The sequence below is a fragment of the Glycine soja genome, chromosome 9 (assembly GCF_004193775.1).
Source record: "Glycine soja cultivar W05 chromosome 9, ASM419377v2, whole genome shotgun sequence".
NCBI classification, from domain to species: domain Eukaryota; kingdom Viridiplantae; phylum Streptophyta; class Magnoliopsida; order Fabales; family Fabaceae; genus Glycine; species Glycine soja.
In genome coordinates this window covers 37834804-37851332 of record NC_041010.1, presented here as the reverse complement: position 1 = coordinate 37851332, position 16529 = coordinate 37834804, and the positions used below count along the sequence as shown (strand labels likewise).

The following is a 16529-nucleotide window of genomic DNA, read 5'->3' as shown; positions in this document are numbered from 1 at the left end:
CAATTTGATCTAACCGATAATTTTTGTGATTAGATGAGTATGTAAAATAGTTTAATCATCTTTTTAGATATTGAATGACTAAATTGATATTCAAACACTTTTAGAAGAAAAAAATTATGTAGGTAAATTTTTTTTACAATTTGGATTTGAGTTTAACAATTATACAAAACTGGCTAGAAAAATGATGATTACTCTTTACTTATATACTCTATCTTATTATTATCTCGAGTCGATGTAAGACTTGAATTTTTTCAATAAATATATTTTTTTGGTACATTTTTTCTTTTTCTTTGGTGCAACAATAAGTATTACATTTGGGCCTAGATGATTGAATTTTAAGCAATACTACTTATTGGTTTCTCATAATTTAAGGGTTAATGTTGGATACTTGGGATTCATGAATCACGATCATAATTGATTATGTTTAGGGAAATTCAGGGATGATTTCTTGTGGGTAGGAATGAAAGTAGTAGAGATTATCCATTGAAAGTCTATGATTCTGTTTGTGTTAAAGTTTGGTCTGTCCCAACTTATTTAACAAAAATGTTAAGTTTAAACGTTTTAAATAACTTATTCAATTAAATAGGTCAGACTATAGACTAATGTGATCATAGGCCTTAAGAAAAATCTATTAAGTCACTGATCTATTTAGTAATAATATTTTATAATAAAAATATTATTAATATGATATATGACATTACAATTATTTTATTTAAATTACAAAATTATTTTAATAATTTGATGATTCAAATCATTTTAGTCAATATTTAAAATAGGTTAGTTGATATAAGTATATATAAGAAACAAGAATATAAACTCTTTTTTCTTTTAGTGAGACCTAAAATACTTTTTTAATATGTCTCATGTAATATTTATAAATAAATTTTATTCATATCTTACAATTTAAAATTATCTTTTATTTTTAATGAAAATATTTGATTTTATTTAAAAAATAATATTTTTTACACTTTTGAACATTATATAAACTTTTAAATGAGTTACCAAAACTAATAGACTTTTACAAAAATCAAACTCAAACCTAAAAATAAATCCATAACATATTTAAATTTAGTCAACAAATAATTCGATCTAATTCAATCCATTGACGCAAAAGTAAAATAACTTAGTACTTGGACTTACTTGTGCTCTTCCAAATGACATTGATTCTTTCATTGGTTCTGAAATCTATTATTTCTCACTTTCATTACTATTACTATATATATTGAAAGAAAGACAAGACACCGCGTTAGACACGTATCTCCCTGTTTTCTATTTTTGGCCAAAAACATTTCTTAAAGGTTAAGATTTAAGAAACAAGCCACGTGTCAAGTGGGTGATTTGACTATTTCAGCCTACATGAAAGATAACTAATTACAGTGTGTTTGATGCCGCGGAAGAGAAAGGACAAAGTAAGAAAAGGGGAGTGGGATTTTGTGTGGGGAAAGAAGGCAAGAAATAAGGGCAATTGGTCAAATATGGATTTTGATTCTTAAAAATGTTAGACAATAATAAATTAATATCTGAAATATTAAAATTTAAATGCAAAAATTTGATTTTACATGGGTTTTTAAAATCATTATTAACTTTCAATGCTCTAAAGTTCAAACCATAATCAACTATATATGTTAGAACATAACATAATCAATTGTCTTGTAACATAATTGATAATATGTTGTTTGGTCTTACGAGAAGTTAAAATCTAACAAAAATAAAATATAAAATTTGTGTTAAGTATTAAGAATTAATATTGACTATAACAAATTTAACAAATAATATCTTTTCATGCATGAAATTGGAGTCATATAATTTTAATTTCTTATCGATTAATATTTTGAAAGTATGCAAATTATACAAAATTAAAAAATTAAATATCTTTCTTTTAAAATAGGAAGATAAAAATTAAAAATTTTAAAAAATATTAAAACTAAATATTTTTATTTTAAAATAAAGGAATAAAAAGTACAAATTTTAAAAAATAAAAAATCACAATTAAATTTAAGCCTCGGTTTGATATGACACCTTTTAAAAATAGGAAAATCACATATCTTTCAAAGAAAAATATAAAATCGTATGATAAGTGATAAAATATGACAAGAAAAAAAATAAATTAAGTGATAATAATAAAAAAATAATTTTTTAATTTTATTTAGTCATTAATAATATATATGATAAATAATAATTACTTTAAAATTATTTCCATAACATTTAATTTTCTGATTGATTCACCCTACGAGAGTCTTTCCATTCACATTGCATAACTATTAAATTTTAAAAAAGAAATTAAATATTCGGAAAAATAGATTATTCAAAAATCACAGCTCCATCTAAAATCTAAATTTTGACCATTAGAATCCGTTCAGTATAGAAAAAAGAAAATAAATTCTGATGAAAGTTTTTTTTTATTAAAATAAAGTGTAAAAATTGAGTTATATGTTATTTTATTATTCATTTTTCTTTTCACTATTTTTTATGCAAACGTCGTACCCGAAGGTGCGAACTTGTTAAAGGGGGCAAACAGGAAAGTGTCAGGGAAAGACCCTCACGAACACAATGCTTTGTCACGGTTCAAGCTGCTTACTTTCTGCTTTGTTCAGACAGTATTCAGGAAATTGTCGTGAAAGTTGCCTCAAAGACTCAGACTCAGTCACCATATTATTCACCTTTTCTCTGTTCTCACTCATGGCCCCTTTACAATCCTTACCTATATCAGTGAGAGTTTCCTCTCCTTTTATGCCATGCTTTACTTTCAAATGTCTGCATTGTGACACTGTCAAGCGTTTAGTGGGGGTTCTGACTTCTGAGTATTTTGTCACCTTAAACAGGTCTCTTACCCTTAGTTTCCTTGTTTTTCTTTACTTGGAAATGGAATCCATCATCTTTTATTCATTTAACTTCTTCATGCAATCATGCCCTTTTGCTTGCTTTGGTCACTCTTATTATATCATGCATGGATTCTACATGGGGTAGTGCCAATTACCATATTTCTTCGGTGGTTAATGATGTCACCATTTTTAATGCTTTTTTTAGATGATTATCACTTTTAATGAGGTTTCTTCTTCTAACCACATTTTTTTCACCTGGAAGGTTTAAACTCATTGCTTAACGAATCCAAGTTTAATTTCACTTGGACCAACATACAATGTTGTTCCTTGGAAAATAACTCAGTTTTAAGATATTGAGACCATGTTCAACAAGCTTGGTTAGTGGAGGGGATGAACTTATGGTGGGTTATATTTAATTATAGTAATAGTCCATGCTTTACTTTTCATTTTCATTTCTTAGGAAGTAATGAGATAGAGGACCCCCTGATTGAACCTGTATAATTTGGAAACCTACTGGTGCTTCCACAAAAGCTGTTGGATTTTTTTTTTCATTGTTTTTTCTTGATGAAGGCAAGGGATTTTGTGAAGAGGAGGAATAGAGACAATATGAGTGGGGATGAGGGAGTTTCCAAAATAAATAAATAAATTAGACGAAAACAAACCTCAACTGAAGAAGAATGAACTCACCAATAAAATCTTTGGATGTTGTTTTCCATCATTTTTATGTGTTTGTATAATGGATCAAAAATTTTGAATTGTTCTAACAACAGTTCCAGTTATTTGAGTCTTGATTGGATGGACTGTAAGTATATGTGAAAGAGATTCCTTGTATCCTTATAGTACATTAAGTTTCGCATGGCTTATTCACTTATATACGGGTCTTTGGATGCTTTTCATGCTGCCCCTAATGTTTTGTTTCCTTTTATTTATTCATTGTTTTGAGTATAGATTGAATTAGTTTTGACTTTGATATTGCTGTTTTGACATAGAAATGTAGGTATTTAATATTTTTGTTAATTTGCAGAACACATGGCTAATTTTGAGAAAGATGAGGTGCCAATTTTCTCAGATATTCATCCTAAACTATCAAATGAACTTGTTGATTCTAAATTCCCAAGGCGTGTACCTAGGACTCGAAGTGTGTCAATTTCTATTCCTGCGACACTCACAGAGCCATATGAAAGAGATACTAATCTTGTGGGATACACTGGTCCCCTACGGAGTCAGAGAAAAACTCCATTCGATCAGATGAGTGGTCCATTGTATGTTACCAATAAACCTGGAAACCTTTTCCGGCAGAATAGAGTGGCACCAGAGTACCAAACAGCAGAAAGTAAGACAGAAAATTTTCCTTCATGCTGTGGCGTGGGTGAAAATGATTTGCAGAACAACTATGCTGGCAAGAATGAACATTTAATTAGGTCCGGTCCCCTTGGAATGTGTAATGATCCGTATTGTACAACTTGCCCAACTTACTTCAAGGCTACTCAACAAATGACTTCAAAAGCTTCGGGTATATTCAATCCTAAGGTATCTTTCTTCCTAAAATAAATTATCCTTTTTTTCTCTTTTAAGAAGCTAATGGCTACTATATGTTGAAGTTGCCTTAGATTACACTTTGTGGCAAGGTTCTTAAATTTTTTGTGTGTATCATGCTCAAGAATTTTATTCTACATGTGTATATTTCTGCTATGGAGTTTTATTATAAGAATCTCTTATGATTTGATATGATGATTCTGTAATGATGCCTAGGTCATTATTGGAACTATACTACAGCTACTCAAACAGCCAATGGTTTCTATATTTATAAATAACTTATGTTATTCTTATTGTGGATTACTATGATGTTTATATAGTCTTTATTTTGTTTAAGTATTTTTTCAGTATCAAGCAATTAAATGTAATGAGATGTGGAATACTGGTGTTTGACCCAAAATAGGGTTACATGTCATCGTGTGAGGTGTGTACATGCATAAACAAAAAAATGTCACAATTCTTGTTATAATCTTTTTTTTTGGTTATGTAGGCAATACATTTCAATTTTTTAAATGTATTTTTCAATTTGTAGACATTTTATCTTATGAATCACTTTGACAATATTAGCTTCTGTAACTCAACAAATTTAAACTTTGATTATTTTCAGTTTCGCAATACCCTCTATGGGGATGCTAGGGATTGGGCAAGAAGACTTTTTGATTTCTTGATTCCACTTGTTCCTAGAGTTATGAATCCTCATAATAGACTTGTACAACAATGGAATAAATTTTTTGCAATTTGTTGCTTGGTGGCAATTTTTGTGGATCCATTATTTTTCTTCTTGCTCTCTGTGCAGAAGGTATGGTTCCCCCCCCCCCCCCCCTCCCCTCTTTATTTTAATTCAAAATATTCTTAAGTTGTATCGAGTTAGTTACTAATCTTTGTTTACTGATACAAGCTCTAATCACTTCATAACAAATAATTATATCAATGGCATGGAGATCCTTATACCTTAATATGGTCAAGAAGCACTCCAGCTTGTCAAGACACCTTAGAATTTGGTGTTTTCATCTTATTTTATTTCATATTGATCAAATCTATAGCCGTTGAAACTATATAATAGAAATTGTATTTAAATTGATGAGTTTGTCTTTGCATGCTAGAAAAGCCGAATAACTTGCCTCAACTAGTGTTTATCAAGTGGCTATTTACATTTCACTATTATAAATGATGATAATTTAACCTTTGACATGATAAGAAATATTCATCAACTAATTGCCTGTTGAGATCAAAGCTTGGACTGAACCTTGGCCTTTAAATTTGCTATATAGATTGGAGTATGTTGGATACATGCCTCAAACAAAACTATAAAGTCAGTAGTCATTTACTATAGATAAGGCAGGATGATAGAAATATCCATGAAATCAAGTTCTCTCTGCAAAGGAAATAGATAAAAAACAGAATTGATATCTTTTCCAATACTCTCTTTTATTATTTTATTGACCTAAATTGTATTCGCAAAAGAAGGAAGTTAATTTATAGGTGTTCTCCTAAGTGGTTTATAAGCATCATTATTCAATTAATAGTCACTATGTGATTGATGTTGTCATTGATTAAGTAAATTAACTTATCTTCAATTCTCTGGGAAGTCTATTTGCTTACGTACTCTAATTTTTCTGGCTTCTTGTATTCAGAACCATCAATGTATTGTTATAGACTGGACTATGACAAAAATGCTGGTTGTACTTAGAAGCATGAATGATTTCATACACTTCCTAAACATTGTTCTTCAGGTAACTTTTAAGAATTTTCATGCAGTTGTTTAATTCTTTTGTTTTAATTGAGTAACTGTTAGGTCTTGGAATTCGAGGACCAATACAAGCCTCCTGAGAGAGAAAAGAAGAGAGAATTTTTCTGGTAATTTTTATTATATTCCAAAAGAGAAGCGCTTCGTACATATATACTGCTAGATGCCAGGGAACAAACTCCTGACAGCAATAACAGAAAGATAAACGCAATCATGGAATATCCTAACCGAATGATATCCATAATATTCCACACTATCTAAATGGCGCGATTTGGTGGTTTCCTGAATGATGCCTACTATTAACCATGCTGTACGTACTCCCTTAAGTAGGCTGGAGGTGCATCCTTCCTTTTGGGCCTTGTAGTGCTTACTTCCTGCAGATCCCCTGTGTCATTCGTACCTCCCTGTGTCATTCGTATCAGTAACTATTTTTCTTATATTAACATAGAGATACTATATTGTTACTTTGAGACATATATTTAAGCTGCTTTTCTATAAATTTTAATTTTTTTCACATTCTATGTTTGTAAGAGGATAGAACATAATCTGCTGAATGTTCCTTAAAACAACTTCATGCTATTTGTTTTCTTTTTGCATCAGACATAAAATCTGTCTATTATAATAAAAACTTTCTATTGAATTTAAAATTTGGATTCCATTTTGTTCCAATTTTATTTTTCCTTTGAGCTGTGTAACAGTCACAACTATGATTAGTGATAACTGTGGAGGTTGAGACTGTAGTGTGCCTGTTATGTTTGCACCAAAAGAAGAGTGACAGACTGACGGTCTTGAATCTTAAATATACTTTTATTTGTTCACAAGTCTAGGTTGGTACTCTGATGATGCAGCAGAGCACAACTAATTCTTTCAAGTTGATTCTCTGCAGTTTAGGTTGGCTTATGTGGCTCCTGAGTCGAGGGTGGTTGGTGCTGGGGAGTTAGTTGACCATCCTAAGAAAATAGCCCTTCACTACCTTCGGACATCTTTTGTTATTGACTTATTTGTTGTACTTCCACTTCCTCAGGTAAGTCTCTCCTCATCTCTCTTGCTTATTATAACTTCAGTATCTCATATGTCTAATCATCTAATTTGTGTGCTTGTTTTATGTACAAGCATGCATAAAGTAACAGCAATTATCTGATTTTGTTTATGGTCGCTAAATCTAAGATGCAATGTGTATTGCCGTCATTAAATTTTCAGTTGCCATATATATATGAAGATCTTACCAGTAAAGTGATCCATCCTTAGAAAGAAAATTTTCTCCCCACATAATCTGCTTGCCCAGTTAAATTTAATGCTTTCCCTTTCCTTGTTTTGTTTAGGATATTATAATTTTCTTTTTAAAGAACTTCAGATTATTTGGGTGTTTGATCTGTCAATAAATGTGACGTTCTCTTAATTTCTTTCTAAGCTGAATCCAGTTCTACATCATCATGTTTGAAATTCAGATGTTATGTATTTATTGTTCTCATTGGTGTGGACAACCTGAGGAATAATATGTATTGGTTTACTATCTTTTTAGTCCCTAAACTTTTTAGGATTTCTGTTTAAGTCCTTGAATGGTTTTTAGTCCCTCAATTTTTTTTCCTTACTTTTAAGGATGAAAAAAATTTAAGGGACTAAAAATAAGGACAAAAAAAAGTTAAAAGACGTTAATAACTTCGTACCCCAATGCCCAGAGGCTCTTCGCTATGCGAAGGTATGGGGGAGGGATATTGTACGCAGCCTTACCCTTGCATATGCAAAGAGGCTGTTTCCGGATTCGAACCCATGACCAACAAGTCACCAAAGCACAACTTTACCGCTGCACCGGTCAAAAAAGGTCAAGGGACTAAAAGCAGAAACTTTAAATAGTTTAGGGACTAAAAAGATAGTGAACCCATATTTACTTGTGTCCATGAACATATATGTCTAAGAATGAATAGATGGAATCAGAAGAAGGAAAGATTGAAAGGATATGCCATTTGTTATGAACATAGAAGCAATTTTGGGTGTATATACATGCCTAACTCCTTGTTATGGTATAATTCTGTGAAATATTTGCAGATATTCATATTGTTTGTCCAACCGAAACACTTGGGGTCATCAGGAGCAAACTATGCAGGTTTCTTCCTACCGAAACACTTGCGTATCGTGATCATTGTTCAGTATATTCCCAGATTGTGTAGGTTTCTTCCTATGCTAATTTCTCCAACAGGATTAATATTTGAGTCACCATGGGCAAGTTTCTTTATAAATCTTTTTACCTTTATGCTATCTGGCCATGTTGTTGGATCATGGTGGTACCTCTTCGGTTTGCAGGTAGGTTAAGGCCTTTCCTTTATATAATTGTATTTTCTTTTTCAGTGACAACCATTTTCCTGCAATTATTTTTTCTAATTTTAAATTGATATAGCTTTCAAATTCAGTTTAAATTGAAAAGGAAACGAGTCCGTATGATTTTTTGGCTAATCTCAACTCTCAAGCACTCATGAGAACAGGAAAAAGAAAATGGTTGCATAATATAGTGCATTACTGTTAGCATGGGATGTAAATTATGTCAAAGCAAAGTGCATTATTAATGAAATGAACAAAATCCATCACACACTCAGTCTCAGACACACACACACTTTTTATTACTACCAATTGATAATGAAATGATGATGAGATTCAATTAATATTAGGGAATTTCATTTAGGTGGTTACATTAAATAAAGGTTCATACTTGATTATTAATTTCAGAATTCTATCTATTTCTTGTCTCAGAGGGTTAATCAGTGTCTACGAGATGTCTGCCAGAAAGTAATCAAAGAACATAATGAATGCGCAAAATTCATTGATTGTGGGCATGGTCAAGCTGAAGAAAATCAAAATAACCCAACCTTGCATAATTGGAGGAGCAATTCTGAAGCAAGTTCTTGTTTTACTGAAGATGGTTTTCCATATGGGATCTATAATAAAGCTGTTAACCTTACTGCAGATCAAAATGTGATCACTAGATATGTATATTCATCATTTTGGGGATTCCAGGTATATCAATTACTTCTTTTTTCCAATAGTAACTGTGTTTATTACCTTCAAGCTCATTATGTTACCAGTATATTTATGAGGTGTGTTTTTACTAAAACTTTGGTGACATAAAGCTCTCCTAGTGGTGAAAATTGAGGCAAGGAGTGAGGCATGACAACATGCACACTTCTGTCTTTTAGAGCCAGAAATTCCGAAGTCATTATTCATTAATGTGGGAAAACGACATAATTATCTTTGTAACAAGATACTACAGTGTTGTATATAGACATGCCTTTTGATTCTATATATATATATATATATCCAAAATAAATGAAATCATACTAATGCTACTACATGTTTTTGTGCAGCAAATTAGTACTCTGGCTGGCAATTTAACCCCCAGCTATTATGTTTGGGAAGTCATCTTTACCATGGCAATCATAGGATCAGGACTGTTGTTGTTTGCCCTTCTCATTGGAAACATACAAAACTTTCTTCAGGCTCTTGGGCGCAGGTAGAATGCCTTGTTTCATATGTGCAATACCTCTTGAGGTCATAATTAGATCACGATCTAATGAGTTACTACTTACAAGTGCTGTTTGAGGACAATCTTGTTTTTACTCCACCTCTCTCAATTATGTGAAGTTTTAGGTATCCTTTAAGGAATAGTTTAGAAAATGATCAAATGTGCTAACTTGAAGATTGAAGGGTTTGTGTGCTTCATAGAGGGAAATACAATTGTAGTACTGCTTTATCTTCCCTGTAGTTGGTTGGGTTCATACTACATTTTCTAAAATTGTTGCTTTTACTTTGATCTACAAATAATTAACTATATGTTCCTTAGCTTACAGGTTTTATGATTTTGGAATTGAGACTATCTAGATTGAACCAATTGATGACTTTAACTATGAGTTTAGCTGTACATGAACTGAGTGATTGTGATTCTATAAAAACTATATTTTCTTTGCAGCAGTAACTAAGAAGTACTGAAAAAGTTTATCTATAATCATTAATGGAAGTTAAACTCATGGTTTAGTGATTGCGATAGAGACAAAGGGAAATTCTGTTTCTTTTTGTCTTATTGTAGATGTCTTGAACTGTATGCTTGATTGTTTGTCTTATGCCATGTTCAGCATTGTAGTAGATTACTGTTAATGAAAGCAGTTACAAATATCCCCTCATAGCAGCAATTATCATGTTGTTGTGTCCTAACTATCATTATTTTGAAATTAGACATGTCACATGGACTAGGAAGAGTCCTTATGGACATTATAGCCTGGTAGTTTTTTTGTGCTGTATCTTTTCTCTTATATGTAAAATCCTAAATTTATCTAATCCTGTTAATTAATATTTAATTTTCAGTAGTAATGTTTGTGGTTATTTATTAATTAGTAAATAAGATGATATATATAATTCATCTTCTTACTTTCTCTTAAAAGGAGGCTAGAAATGTCACTTAGACGATGTGATGTTGAGCAATGGATGAGCCATCGGCGCTTAGCGGAAGATCTGAGAAGGTACCATTTTTCCTCATTTTGGCCAGACTTGTATCTTTCTTATAGTATTTGCTGTTAAATTGATTAAATTCCCCACTTGTTAACTCGGCTCCCTTCCAAAACACCATTTCTTGGCAATGTATATATTACTTCTGGTTTAAATAGAAAATATCACTCTTTTACAGGTCAAAATAGATTCACTCAAGTCATCAATTTTTAAAGACTTAAAATACTCTTTTATTGAGAAACCAATGATAGTTTGTAATTTCTTTTTTATCAGGATAATTTGAAATTTCTTGAGCCTCTATTTATTTATGTCTGCCTGACTACGCTTCCACTTGTATGCATGCTCAGCTTGTTTGCTAAAATGCCTATGCAATCTCTAGGAAGAGAAAGAACATAGAGGGACATGTAAGTATGAGAATATTGATGGATAAGTAAAGCGTCCACCATGTTATGTCTGACTCTCTGAATTATTTACAACTGAAAAAGAGGCTAGCTACATACCAACCTTAGTACTAGTTCAGTGCCAATATGCTTTATTTATTTATGCATATTACCTCAATCAACTTTTAACCACACCAAATGGCGTTGTGTGATTCATGTAGCTGAACTCACCTAGTGGGATAAGGTTGGGTTGTTGTTGTTGTTGTTTAGGAGGCTATTGCATGTCTGTTGGAGCAAATGCTTAAAAAAAATCTACAACCTGTTACTTTAATACAGGCATTCTAATGTGTGGATGATATAAAGTGATGGAGAGATTCCAGTCCACTTATATGATTGGCCTGTGATGTAGGAGAGTGCGACAGGCTGAACGATATAACTGGGCCGCAACAAGAGGGGTGAATGAAGAAATGCTCCTGGAGAATTTGCCAGAAGACCTCCAAAGGGACATCAGACGTCATCTCTTTACATTTATTAAGAAAGTGAGTACAGTAGTTTCTTGGCCATATGTCAATTCAATGGTTATATTGATTTTGCATTTTTATTTTTTTTAGGCAGGTTATATATAGCTATGCAGTTATTGTTAGATATTAAAACTATTCGGCTACTTTTACTTAACAGTTCAAGCTTTATTGAAAGTTGGTTCATGACATAGTATTATAGCCTAGATAGTTGGTTCATGACATACTATTTATCCAATGTGCTCTAGAATTTGATCCTTGTTCCCATTGTGCTAAAAGACTGAATCAGTAGAATTTCATTACAATATTACAAGATAGGGGGTGAGTTTGTGCGTTGTCCACACTTAAAGCCTAAATTGGATCTTGTGTTGTGTGAGAGTCATGTTGGGCACAGTTCACAATTCTTCCGTGTAACTAAACTAACACCCAACTTAAAGGCAAAGCTTATGTGGTTGAATCAATAATGCATAAAAAATGTTCAATGGGTTAACAAACGTGAAAATTGAATTCTGTGATGATTTAATTCCGTGATTTACATTGCATCGTCTTGTCTTGCTGCAGGTTCGAATTTTCGCCTTGTTGGATGAGCCTATCTTGGATGCCATATGTGAGAGGCTAAGACAAAAAACATATATCAAAGGGAGCAAAATTTTTTATGATGGCGGTTTGGTAGAGAAGATGGTTTTCATTGTGCGTGGAAAATTGGAGAGTGTTGGCGAAGATGGAATTAGTGCTCCCCTTTATGAAGGAAGTGTTTGTGGTGAAGAACTTCTGACATGGTGTCTTGAGCATCCTTTAGCAAGCAAAGGTACATTTCATTTCTAGAAGGCAAATGTTAACAAAGTAACAAGTGCTCTAAGGTACTGCACGATATATAAGTAGAAAATGTTGAAAAAAGGAAGCATTTACTGTATCAAAATTATAATAATCATTTAATTCTTGCATTTTTTTACTAATTTGAAATATTTAAGTTTAATTACACTTTTGTTTCTCTTACTATTGTCATTTCACGAATTTAGTTCCCTCACTTTTTTTCTTACGAATTTGATCCTCAATCATTTTTATTGTGCAATATCCATCTACTAACATAACATTCAATGCTGATGTGGTAGTGTAGTAGAGTGTCACATTAGCATAAACGCGTTCCAATGTAATAGAGTGTTACATTAACATTTCCATTAAATATTGAATGTGAAATTAATAGAGATGGACAAAAATTGCACAATTAAAATAATAGGAGACCAAATTCACCAAAAAGAATTATTTGGAGATCAAGTTTGCAAAATGAAGATAGTTGAAGAATCAAAAGTGTAATTAAGCCAAGTAATTAATAATGTATGTTTAAGGCTTCTTAACCCGTCTCTTAAAGTGCTTATTAGCAAGAACCTTTCTAGAATTGGTGTCAATGTCATAGTTAAAGTAGTGGGATGCTGAATTTGCAAAAGTGAACAACATAAACTTAGTTTCAATTAAGTTTCTCTTGTAGGTTGTGGAAAAGCAAGGATTCCAAGGCAAAAGTTGGTTAGTAACCGGACAGTAGGCTGCTTAACGAATGTGGAGGCATTTTCCCTTAGAGCAGCAGACCTTGAAGAAGTTACAAGCCTTTTTGCAAGATTCTTTCGGAGTCCCCGTGTTCAAGGAGCCATAAGGTTATTCTCTTGTTCTATATTTATGTATCTATTTTATTTTTTTTTTGGAATCTTTTCTTACACCATTATATATGGGTTTGTATCAAGTGCTTGTTTTTTTTTATAAAGGTAGAAAACATGTCTTTTTCTCACTCAATTCAAGAATTGGCTTATTAATTTTCAAGCTTAAATATCTTATTCGTCTCTTTCATTATAGTTTGTTTTTTTTTTTTTTAAATTGACCCTATAATTTTATTTTGAAAGTCCTCGTAAAATTCAATTTTTGGGTTTAGTTTCTGCGATTTTGTTTTGATTCCTATAATACATCTATTTTTTTATTTTAATCCTTATAATGTTTGGTATATTTTGAATTAAATTCTGTTAAAAAAAATATAGAGACGAAATTTAACTTATCTAAGGTTTTACCGTCGTTCATATTTGAATATTGATTTAACACAAAGTCCAACATATTAGAAGTTGGTCTCCTTTTCCATGGACTTGGTCAAAAGTCAGTAAAGGATTTAAGGACTAAAATGCTACAGCACAAATAAAGTGGAAGAACCATTGGATAGCAGAAAAAACTAATTTATTTAGGTTCAGATTCTCGCAAAGTATTCATATTTGGTGTCTAATTGTATCTTGAGCAATGCTATTTGTTACAAACAAAACACAGTATGAAACGCATGAATTGATAACGTGGACCAATATCTTTTTTAAAAATAATCTTTAATTAAAAATTAAAAAAGCTGTAAAACTTGCTTTTGTGTAATACAAAGAATTCGTGCATCTTTACGAAAGCATTTCGTACAAATAAGCATTTTCCATAAAGTATAAACACATTTTTTACGTGCATTAATTATTTAGTGAATTTTACGTAATTCTTATTAAATAATGTGTCTATTTATCATTTAATAAAGTTCACCTAAAAAACTTATTTAACAATAACAATATATAAAAAAAGAGCAAAGTATTATTAAGCATTTCTCATATCATAAATATTAAATAAGTTAAAATATGTTTTTCATTCTTATAAATATCAAAAAGTTTGAAATTCGTCTTTACAGATTTTTTGAGATTTTTTTCGTTCTCAAAAAATTGAAATGTGTTATTTTTGGTTCGGAACTAGATTTGAACGAATTTGAATTTATGAGATATTTTTTTAATTTATATTTTAAAATGTAATTTTTAGGAATTAAAAATCAATACAAATTACAGCATTTTTAAAAAAAAAAATCAATTCATAATTTTTGGCAATTAAAAACCACCACAAATTGTGGGATTCTTTTTTGGCAAAAAAAAAAAAAAAACTTTCTCCTTAATCAAATACAGCCACCACCAAACACCACCCTAGCATCATTGTCATCGCCATCAAAACCAAACACCACCCTCAAAGTCACCCCAAACACCACCATCAAACCACCAAACATTGCAAGCATTCCTCTCTCCCTCATATCTATGATCTCAATGCTGGGTTGGTTGGTGCAAATAGTGGAGGAGGTGGTGTAGGCAGCGGTGTGGCGCGGATGAGATGGGTAGGGTGGTGATGGTGCGGTGGTCGGAGTTGTGGTTGAAGGAAAATGAAAAGGGGTCAAAGGAGAGAGAATTGAGAGAAGGAAAAAGAAAACATAGTTTTATGTGTTCAAATTTTAGTGGATACTGAGAATCAGATTTGTCCAAGTTTAACTCTGGGTTAAAAAATAACACATTTTAATTTTACGAGGATAAAAAACACATTGAAAATTATGTAAGAACAAATTTTGAACTTTTTGATATTTATAGAGATAAAAAATATATTTTCACCTATTAAATAATCAATAGCTACTTTAGTACCATTTTAACCTGTGTATAAAGCTGCAGCATGTGGCACCTCTTTTCTTTGTCCAAGTCAATTTCCTTTCCCCGTCTTGGTTTTGTTTCCACATTGTGAACCATGAGCAAGGGCTGCTTTATATTATACCCTTAATTGTTTGCTAACTGTTTTTCTTCCCTTAATTTTTCCTTCTGACATTTTTTTTATTGTTCTTGTTTCTACTTTTCATTTATTTATATTTCTTTCTTAATTTCCCCCTTTTTCTTGTTTTAGGCTATGATTTGTTTTTATTATTAATGCTATTAGTTTAATGACCTAGCTAATAAAAATAGGCAGGGTAAATAGTCATATATTTGTCCCTATAAAGATTGATCATGCTGTTAGTCCTTAAATAATGGAAAGAGGAATGCCTGCGTTATACTCTCAAATGCACTTTTTCTAGCACGTTTTTTACACACACACACACACAAATTTCATTATTACGAGTATAAAAGAGTGTATTAGACATTGATTGTGCATTTCATCAAATTAAGTACTAGCTAGTTTTGTTGATCCATTTTCCTTGGCATGTTTTTCTTTTAAAATTCTTAATGACGTAGCATTGTTGCTCCATTATCTTATCTTAGGTATGAATCACCTTACTGGAGATGCTTTGCAGCAACAAGCATCCAGGTTGCATGGAGATACAGGATGAAATGTCTTAGTCGTGCTGACACTACACGATCAAATGAAATATCAAAGATTTACAATTCACTGTAATATCTAAGGTATATTAGACACAATAGGTATGCATAGCTACAAAAATATATTGTAAATTCACTAGTTTGTATTGGAAGTTCCTAGAAAAATAAATATATTTTTTTTTAGTCTTTTCAGTCATGAGTTAAATATACAAGATAAATTATATAAATAATTATTTTTATCTTTTAATTTATTAGAAATATCTACCCTTGTGGATTATATCAGCTTTGTACTGAACCGCTAGGAACACCTAGTAGTGAGAGGTTTGGGATAGTATATATGAAATCCTAGGTTCAAAAACTCACTAAAACCATTGTAAAAAAAAAATCAACTTTGTACTAAGACTGTTGCTTCCTGCATCTTCATAAATTGCTTCCTACACTCTTTCAGCCCAAAATATAAGTAATCACTTCACTAGCATCGATAATTGACATACAGGTTGATATAAGTGTTGATAATTGGTATTGAAAATTGTTGTAAGGATGTTTTGAATTTTACCATACAAAATAGATATTCATTTTCACTGTGTTTTATGAATTCAAATACAACAGAATCTGTCATGTATAAATTCACAATACATGATGAAAACTTATTTATGTTGTATTTGAATTCATCATACACAATAAAAATTAGTTTTCGTTGTGTGTTGTGAATTTAAATACAACAGAAACAAGATTCTATTGTGTATTTTATTTCTGTTATGTGTGGTGAATTCATATTTTCTATTGATGACAACCAAAATATGTTTCTGCAATTAATTTTTAAAAAATAAAACTGCAAACTTAGCAAAAGGGGTGTGTAAGAATAACAAATCCCAAAAAAAAATTCTGGGCCAATGACCCATTAAATTTTTTTA

The 16529-nt window shown here is 31.4% G+C and overlaps 1 protein-coding gene across 4 annotated transcripts; it reads left to right on the top strand.

Moving 5' to 3' along the window:
- Positions 1-2534: 2534 nt before the first annotated feature.
- LOC114368723 (probable cyclic nucleotide-gated ion channel 20, chloroplastic) lies at positions 2535-15862 on the top strand. Of its 4 annotated transcripts, none has more exons than XM_028325963.1 (14): positions 2535-2822; positions 3847-4352; positions 4966-5157; positions 5993-6091; positions 6992-7129; positions 8152-8209; positions 8303-8406; positions 8851-9114; positions 9462-9607; positions 10533-10610; positions 11386-11515; positions 12056-12302; positions 12969-13143; positions 15559-15862. In XM_028325963.1, the coding sequence occupies exons 2-14, from the start codon at positions 3852-3854 to the stop codon at positions 15689-15691; spliced, it is 2265 nt and encodes a 754-aa protein (XP_028181764.1). In that variant the 5' UTR covers positions 2535-2822; positions 3847-3851; the 3' UTR covers positions 15692-15862. The 4 variants fall into 4 exon arrangements, with proteins under 4 accessions (XP_028181764.1, XP_028181762.1, XP_028181761.1 ...); XM_028325961.1 differs by adding an exon at positions 3085-3223 and having other exon boundaries at positions 2536-2822; positions 8152-8406; XM_028325960.1 differs by having other exon boundaries at positions 2536-2822; positions 8152-8406.
- Positions 15863-16529: the final 667 nt, after the last annotated feature.